Source organism: Myotis davidii, unplaced genomic scaffold (genome assembly GCF_000327345.1).
Source record: "Myotis davidii unplaced genomic scaffold, ASM32734v1 scaffold393, whole genome shotgun sequence".
Taxonomy (NCBI): domain Eukaryota; kingdom Metazoa; phylum Chordata; class Mammalia; order Chiroptera; family Vespertilionidae; genus Myotis; species Myotis davidii.
Genome location: NW_006285913.1, coordinates 1,158,922 through 1,167,993, shown reverse-complemented (window position 1 = coordinate 1,167,993; position 9,072 = coordinate 1,158,922). Strand labels below are relative to the sequence as shown.

The window sequence follows — 9,072 nt, the reverse complement described above, 5'->3', positions numbered from 1 at the left end:
CCTGGCAGCCGGGACCCCAGCCCGCCAAGACTCCTGCCAGACCGGGTATGTGCACTGACCCTGCTCGGGGTGCTCCCTGGGGGACAATGACTCGCTGAGAGCAGCAGCTGCAGTGTCTCCTTCCTGGCTTGTGGTTTGTCTGACTGCATCGTGGGCCTCCCTAGTGTCCTCGGTCACGCCAGGTTGGCAGAGCACCTGTGGTGTGGGGACAACGCTTTTCCCCCACACATGCTTTCCCGCTCTGAGTGCACCTGCTCTCAGACCCCCTCTACAGCAGCCCCACACACCTCCCTGCCACCTGTTAAACTCGCTCTGGTGTGTGTCGTAAGCAAAGATGCTTTTAATCTACCATCTTGCTCCGCAGGAAGCCCTGCTGGATTCAGATGAAGGTCTTTATGTTCTGGGGAGAGAAAACCAGTGTAGTCATGATCGCATAGCAGAAGAAGCCTGCGTTATTGATTTTATAGGAGTGTGTGGGTCATTATACAGACTCTTCGTAAACCACCATCTTAGGATCTCACCATCTTACATTACTTAGGCTATTTCAACAATCTATGAAAGAATTCAGGGACAGACTTGTTTTGGAAGCTGGAAGCAGTACAGTCGTACCTTTCACGCTGTTTATAAACGGCTTCCACCTCAAGCAGTGAAACGGGCATCTTCCTCTAGCTCACTGAAGTCTGTGATGGTGTTCTACCTTTACTTGCTGGTGTAGGTTATTTCTGTTATGCCCACAGCCTACAGTTATTCATATTTTAACTCCAAAAAGACCTAATAGAATGTCTGGGATGTCTTTCTCAAAGCCTTGGTGTGTCAATAATTTTGTATGTTACAAGAACTGAAATAAGACTCAATTGAGTATGTCCCTTCACCTCTAAGGGACATCTTCTCTAAGGCCAAAGCCTTGGTGTGTCAATAATTTTGTATGTTATAAGAACTGAAATAAGACTCAACTGAGTATGTCCCTTCACCTCTAAGGACATCTTCTCTAAGGCTTCTTTGGTCTGACACCCTGATTTTTTTTTTTTTTTATGATTCTACTACAGGAATGCATTAAGCATCTATATTCTCTAGGGAAGTGATTACATACATACATATGTCCATATTTTATGTTTATGATGATGCTGAAGATTTTGGCCTGAAGACAATACATTGATTAGCAAGGATTTAGAGATGATTTAGTGGATGGTCCTCAAAGTGGGATCCTCACAACAGCTGAATCATCTGGGAACTTGGTAGGAGTGCAAACGTTGGGTCCCACCCTAAAGATTGAATCAGCAATTCTGGGGTGGGGCCCAGCAATCTGTGTTTTAACAACACCCCCCGCCCAGCTGATTCTAATGCGTACTGGAGGTAGAGAACCACTGATCTGTTGCACTCACCCCTGCCAACACACAGAAGAGGAAAATGAAACCATGGAAACTGTGTGACCTACCCAAGGTCGCACTTCTCATTAGCAATAGAACTGAGATTAAATCTCAGCTCTCCTCCCCCGGAGAATAATGTCTTCCCAACTGTCTCGTATGAGGGGACACTTTCCTTCCCTTCTAAGTTATGGAAGCTTGGGCAACCCAAGTCAGTGTTTTATTCAGAAAGAGGAGAACAGTAAGTTATGAAATGGAGATTATCTGCCTAACATGTGACACTCAGTTCATGCAGGGAATGTGCTAGTCAGGTTCAGAAGGGAGAAAAAAAAAAAGATTGAGCTGGGCGTTGATTCAACCTTCAGCTCCCGAATCTGATAGATTCTAGAGGGGGTGGGAGAGAGGGAGGGTTTCCACAGGAGGGCTTGGCACCGGCCTCAGGCAAAGACTCTTTGTAAACTACCATCTTAAGATCTGTCAGAGGGATCTCAGATAAGGGGACTTGTTTCTTTTCTGAGCTACAGTGGAGGCTCCTGGATGCTGTAGCCTTCTCACGTGGGAGAAAGATTCCCTGAGGAATCTTGGAAATTGCGGGGACTCTGAAGGCAGAGGCCCAGCTGAGAAACGCTCTCACCATGAGGCCTTGAGCAGGTGACCCTCAGGTGCCTGGAGAGGGACACCCCACCTCCTGAGCCGGGGAGAACTGGTCACCTGTGGAACCTCTCCACCAAGCTGTCCTGAGGCACCTCAGAATCAACCTTTTCAAACGGAACTCATCTTCCTTGTTCAAACCTCTCTTCCTTTCTCAGCTGGGGCCACTATGCATCCTTCAGGCAAACCACTGGGATGTTTTCCCTAACACCCCTTTCCTCCCCACCCCCATCCCCCCCACCACTTCACACACTGAACACTGACAGTGTCAGCTCCTAGATATGGCTCATCTCTCCCTCTTGGAACCTACCTCAGAGTACCTGGACTCGGTGTCCCTTCATCATCCCTTGTGTGTAACAGCCAACCCTGACCTTCAGTTCCCCCTCCCTCCAAGAGGCTACTGGAAGGGTCCTTCGAAAGCCAAATTCTGCCGATACCATTCCTCTACTTTAAACACTGCGTCCTTGCCACCTGCAACCACCCATACCATGCCCAAAGCCCTCCAGGACGTGTCCTCTGCTGACATCTCCAGGTTCACCTCCTGTGACACTCCTGTCCTTGCCAGTCCAGACACAGAGCAACCCTGAGCTGCTGTGTAGTCCTGTGACTAGTCCCATAGACACTATTTCCCTGGACCTTTGCTGACACTCTTCTCGATGCAGATTGCCCTCCGTGTGTCTGCCCACCTGGGTTAAGGGGTCTCCGGGTCCTGCAAGATCAAAGAGGACAGTTTGCCATTCCCAATATCATCTTTACCGGCTTCGTCCAAACTGTTATGTATTACTAAAGCCTCAACATGCTCATCTAGAAAGTGGGGATTATGATGACATCTACCTGTCAGGTTTGCCGTGAGGATTAAATCAGACAATGTGTATGTGTTTTACACTCAGCACAGTTCTGACACAGTAAATACTCAAAAATATAAGCTGTTATCATTACTGATGCCAGAGCACTGAACATCATGGTTTTGACCTTGGTAGTCTTGTAACTTTGTTTAATTGGCATGGAGATGTTTTCCTGAGGAAGGTGCTTTGTTTCTATATGCTGTGTGTGATAGGATCGGGCTCATCGGCTGCCCCAGGGAAGAACGCTATTGAAAGTCAAATTCCCTCCCCACCCCAACCCCTTTCCCTCCCCAGGAGATCCTTCAGCTCAACACCTGGACTCTCCAAAGCTGCAGGCTTCAGAGTAGAAATTACTCAGAAGTAGGTGTGGCCTTGGGGATAAAGGCATAGCAAGCAGGTTCTCACATACCTCCCAGATAGCCAATGTCTCAGGACTCCGAGAAGCTCCATCGTTCCACCACAGGCAGGACTTCTCTGCTCATTTTCACAGAGGGGTCTCCAGGAGCGGCAGGGTAAATGACGGATCCGGGATCCCAGCCGTAAAGACTTAATTCCTGATAACCTCTGTGATCTGGCGCCTTAGGAAGGAAGGAGGGGCTGAGGGCACATTCTCCGAGCACCTATCTATTAGAGCTCAGCTCCTGCCCCTGGAGGAGCACCAGGGGTGCAGGTGATCCTCTCAGCAGTTGCCCTGCTGCCTGATCCTACTGCCCAGTACAGGAGTCAGGTTCAGAAGGGAGATGTCATAAAATAGAAGGAGATCTTACCTTTTGCAACAGCATGGATGGACCTAGTGGTCGGCAAACTGCGGCTCACGAGCCACATGCGGCTCGTTGGCCCCTTGAGTGTGGCTCTTCCACAAAATACTGGCTCTTCCACAAAATACCGACTTCTGCGCAGGGGCCACAAAGTTTCAATCGCACTGTACGTGCGCACCCGCACGTGGTATTCTGTGGAAGAGCCACATTCAAGGGGCCAAAGAGCCGCATGTGGCTTGCGAGCCGCGGTTTGCCGACCATGGACCCAGAGGGTAGTCTGCTAAGTGAAATAAGATAAAGACAAGTACCACATGATTTCACTTATCTGTGGAATCTAAAGAACAAAATAAACAAAATAGAAACAAGGAACAGATTGACAGCTGCAGAGGGGAGGGGAGTTGGGCTGGGTGCAAAAAGGTGAAGAAATTAAGTACAACAGTCACAGGGATGTAAGTTACAGCATAGGGAATATAGTCAATAATATTGCACCACGACTGGCTGTTGTGCCTCAGTGATTGAGTGTTGATTTATGAACCAGAGGGTCACAGTTTGATTCCCGGTCAGGGCACATGCCTAGGTTGTGGGCTCAATCCCCAGTAGGGGGGCATGCAGGAGGCAGCCAATCAATGATTCTGTCTCATCACTGATGTTTCTATCTCTCTCTCCCTCTCCTTTCCTCTCTGAAATCAATAAAAATACATTTTAAGAATTAATAAATAATATTGTGCCATGATAACTATATATGAGTATATACACATCTGAAACTAATACAGAATACTATTGATTGTAAACTATAATTTTAAAATATTACATATAAACGATAATTTTTTTTAAAGGAAGAAATTCCTGACTTTGATAATTGATGCAGACCCAAGGGAAGCAGGACAGAGTACACTGGGTGACATGTCTTTCATTCACCTTTGCAGTGGGGATTGCTGAACCCAAACCGTCAAATCTGTGTGGGAATCGAGCCTATGGGAAGTCTTTGGTGAGTCTCTCAGCCTGGGTGGCTGTGCCTGTTGTGCCCTCTCTCTGCTAAGATGAGAAACCAGTGTTCTTTGGGCCAGTTCTGAGGGTTGTACAAAAGCAGACCCGAAGGTTCTTTGTTCCCGCTGTCTCGCTGCTGCTGTCTTTCTTGCCAGAAATTCAACTCTTAGGAAAACAGAAGGTGTTACCTAGCATACATTTCAAACATGGATGGGGGGGGGGGGAGGCATGTTTATGCTGGCCCCTGCCAGTTGGAAATGCCTGACTAATTCCCAAGGGCAGCTACAGGGGAAAGAGATATAAGAGGTCTCAAGCTTCGGGAAAACACCGAACACCAGTCATCTCAGGATGGGACGCGATGTACAGTAGGGATCAATACCTGTGACAGGAGAAGGGTGGCAGGCTTGGGCACGGCCACACGGGTGTGACGCCTCCCAGTGGGAGCTCTGGGGCAAGTGTTGCCCATCTGGTTTGGTCCAAATGGCCAGTCCTTTATGTTTGCTCCTCGCCCTGTCAGAGCATGTGGGGTGCCCCAGGAGGGCATGACCTCGGACGATGTGGCCCCTCTGAGACATGTCTGAGGGAGCTGAGAACCCTCCGTCGCCTGCTCTCCCACAATCCAGCAGCTTGTCCTTTCACAAAGAGGGACCATTGGGTGGCTCATGTCCAGGTCTAGCTCAGAGTCACCCTGAACTCCTGCATCTCCCTGTGGGCACCCTCTTGTTAGCACAGTGAGGGGTGGGGTCATGGCTGGAGGCGAGGTTGGCTCAGGCAGCCTGTGCTTAATGAGGATCAGCCCTCAAGATTCATGGACTGTGCCATCTGAGGACAAGAGACCCGACATTGTCTGGCCCAGCCTCTTGTTTTTATGGAACAAATTGTACGGAGAGGTGAGTACTTCGCTCCTGGTCTGAGAGGAAATCTAACTTGAGTAGCTCATCTAAGTCACCCCTATCCTAGGAAAACCACACAACAGGCAGGGATGGGACAAGCCATTTTGTCAGGAGCCCCCTGTCCCAACCTAGTACCCAGGGAAATAGAGGATGGCAGTGCCATTGCTACAGGGGGAAGGCTGCCAGGCTATGACAGCTTGAGCAGTTGGGCTCAGCCAAGCCCAGGGGAAGGCTGACGCTAAAGGGAAGAGGGTGCTCACAGCCTGGATCACCAGCCCCCAGGTCAGGGGCTGGGCTCGGACAGTAGCTGCCCCTGGAGGCCAGAGCAGGTTGGGATGGGATAGGGTGGTGATGGGGACCCAGGTACAAAAGGGGGTCAATAATAATGCAAAGGACAGAGGCAGCAGGCTTGGCCCTTTCCTCTGGGCCTGAGACAGTGGGGCTGGGGTCCCACAGCTCATCCGAGACTGGAGAGCAATTCAGAGCTCGCACGGCTAACCCGGATTCAACACTGAAATGGGACTGAGGACAGTGGGCAAGAAGGCGAGTGGGTAGATGTTCCCGGGCCTGTTGGCATGATGGGGAGGGAGAGCTCCCTAGAGGCCACAAGGTGGCACAGTAACTCTGCCCACAACCTCTGGCCGGCTCAGGAGAGAAGGGGGAGGTGAATCATGGTGTCCTCCACCTGGAATCTCTCAGCAGTTCCAGGAATGCGGTGACCTTGCGCCTTCAGCGGGCCGTGGGGTGGAGGATCAAAGCACAGCACATGACCATTGACAGAGCAAACTCTGGACTTGGCCCAGGTTAGGCCACCAGTTAATTTCTACTTCACTACATGTTTCACCACCTCCTTTAGAAAAGCTGAGTAGGGCCACTAAAGGCTGAAGTCCCAGGCCCTGCCTCATGCTATGCGACCCGTCTGGGGACTAGGATACTGGACAAACATATGAAACAAGTAGAGAACCATAAAAAGATAAGAACTGGTGGTATGCAGTGCTGTGGGCACCTAAGGACCAAGAGAAATCAACATGGGCCACCAGCCAGATGGAAGGCTTCCTGGAGGAAGTGAGCTTGAAGGGCAGGCAGAGATGAGGCTCTGCCCAGAGAGGGAAGGAAAGGCCCAGTGAAGATGAGGAGCTGGGCATGAGCGTTGAGGAAGGCAGGAGTGGCCCTGCTGGGACTGAAACTGCTGACACCCATGGGGGTGACAGAAGGCGGAGCTGCATAGATGAGGTGGAATCGGCTCTGCAGAGCCTTGAAGAGCAGGTGCAGAATTGGCCTCAATCTACCCCGCTGTGGAGGCCCTGCAAATCCAGGAGGGATCTGGGGTCTGGTTGGAAACAAGGAGGCCCCAAGGTGATTGGCCCTGAAGGCTGCAGCAGAGGAGATGGGGAGGCTGGCAGGAATCTAGGCAGTATTTCAAAGCAAGAACCTGCAGGGGTTGACAACAAAGGGGACACCGGCAATGAGAGTGTGAGGGGACAGAGTTCTCAGGTAAGATTGAGTTGCTCTCTCTCAAGTTTCTTCTCAAATTGGGGTCCTGGGACTATCAGCACATAGGAACTTGTTAGAAACGCAAATGCTCAAGCCCACATCACACCTACTGAACCGATACCCAGGTGGGCCCAGCAAGGAGCTGACAAGCCCTCCAGGGGAGTCAGATGCCCAACCAAGTGTAGGGACTATTGCCCTGGATTCGTGGTGGTTCAGTGTAGCCATTCCCCTTTCAGTGGCTCCAGTCATGCCAGAGTTGGGACCATGGCCACATCCTCACATTCTCTTCCCCTTCCTCACAACCCAGATTCCTCCGGTGGCCCGGATCTCAGTGAAGGCCCCCACAGCTGTCCTGGAGGCGCCCGCTCACGCTCACAGCAGCTCTGACAACAGAGCTGTTCTGACAAGAGGGTAAGTGCCGGGCCTCCCCGCCCGCTGCCTGCAGGGCACCCCACCTGCTCTGGGCCCTGAGGCAGAAGAGGAACAGGTGGCCTGGTTGACAGACTCTCAAGATGCTAACAGGAAACCCACGCCAGCTGCAAATGTCCTCTTAATGAGGACAATAACCCTGGGTAACTGTTTCTCTAGGATGAAGCTGAAGCGTGTTGGATGGTTTCCACTTCATTAATGCCGCTCTTTAGACTTGGAGAACTGTCATTTGGAGGATTTGGGGTTAATTAGATAAATGTAATCACAGGCCCTATTCAGAGCCTCCCCTAGGTAGGCTGAGGTCAGAAATGCCTCCTGAATTGGGTTCATGGCCCTTGCCCAAAGGTAAAAAAGTACATAAGGTCAAAGGTTTCAAACCAAATTTATCCCCCACCCCTCCCCCACCACGTTACTGTTACCTCTGATCCAGGGGCCAGCAGCTAGAGTCCCAGGAGTGAGTAATCCCCAGCAGCCCCCTCCCAGCCTTCATTGCTACACTAAGAAGGTGATGGGCAGGAGCCTGAAACTCGGCTTACCTTGTCCATTTGTGTCCCTACCACCGTCCTCCATGCTGCAGGTGGCAGTCACATGCTGCTGCTTGCCCGGCACGCCACTGCCTCGCTGTGACTTCAGGCAAGTTATTCAGACCTCCATGTCCTGGTTTATTTTTTAAAAAAAAAGGCAAACAAAATCTGGGGATGTAGCCCTCTGGAGGGGTATTGTGAGAATTGAATGAGATAATGTATAAAGAGATTAGCATAAACCATTGCTATCGTTTTTCAAGAAACTTACAATTTAGGAATTGGAAAGACACGTACTCAGGACCGTTTTAGGGGCAGATGTGTGGGGGGCCATGGGCTAAAATATCAACCCCAGTGGTGCACACCTTGAACGCTGTGGGAGTCCAAGGGGAAACAGGCCAGTTCAAAACCCTCCTAGATGAAAGAAAGCCATTCAACATACTGGGACCTAAGTACTGAAAACTAAGACAATCGTTTGGATTGTATAAGTACTAGAAGCAAATTATTCTCAGCAACAATGGCTTTTAGTGACGGCTGGAGTCAACCAGTAAAAAATTACTACAGTGCAACAAAGGCTGACCTTACCAACCCATTTCCCTGCATTGCAAAGGTTCTAAACCAGTGGTTCTCAACCTTCCTAATGCCTCAACCCTTTAATACAGTTCCTCGTGTTGTGGTGACCCCCAATTTCATTGTTACAAATTGAACATAATTAAAGCATAGTGATTAATCACAAAAACAATATGTAATTATATATGTGTTTTCCAATCGTCTTAGGTGACCCCTGTGAAGGGGTCGTTCAACCCCCAAAGGGGTCGCGACCCACAGGTTGAGAACCACTGTTCTAAACGGATTCTTTTCTCTAAGCTCAAACATTTTCATCGCAATTTGCTCCTGAGCCCTGGCTTTTGACAAGTAAGGCCATTTCTTTTATGTAAGGAGAGAAAGTGAGGAGAAAAGGAACATGTATGGAGGCCTACAATGTGCCAGATGCTTTATTTTCTCATTTTCCTCCTCGCAAAAGCCCCAGGAGTTAGATGAAATCACCCCCACTTTGCACATGAGGACACTGAGGCTGGTTGAGGTTAAGTCACTTGCCTGACATCACACAGTACATGGGTGGGGGTGGG

General features: G+C 50.0%; 1 protein-coding gene across 1 annotated transcript in view; it reads left to right on the top strand.

Annotated features, from left to right (window-relative positions):
* The window catches only part of LOC102754394 (chromosome unknown open reading frame, human C8orf46), a 28,318-nt gene that overhangs the window by 17,765 nt on the left and 1,481 nt on the right, over window positions 1-9,072 (top strand). The window contains exons 4-5 of the mRNA XM_006756920.2: window positions 4,545-4,606; window positions 7,300-7,403. Coding sequence (XP_006756983.1) covers window positions 4,545-4,606; window positions 7,300-7,403 — 166 coding nt within the window. The remainder of the gene's footprint in view (window positions 1-4,544; window positions 4,607-7,299; window positions 7,404-9,072) is intronic.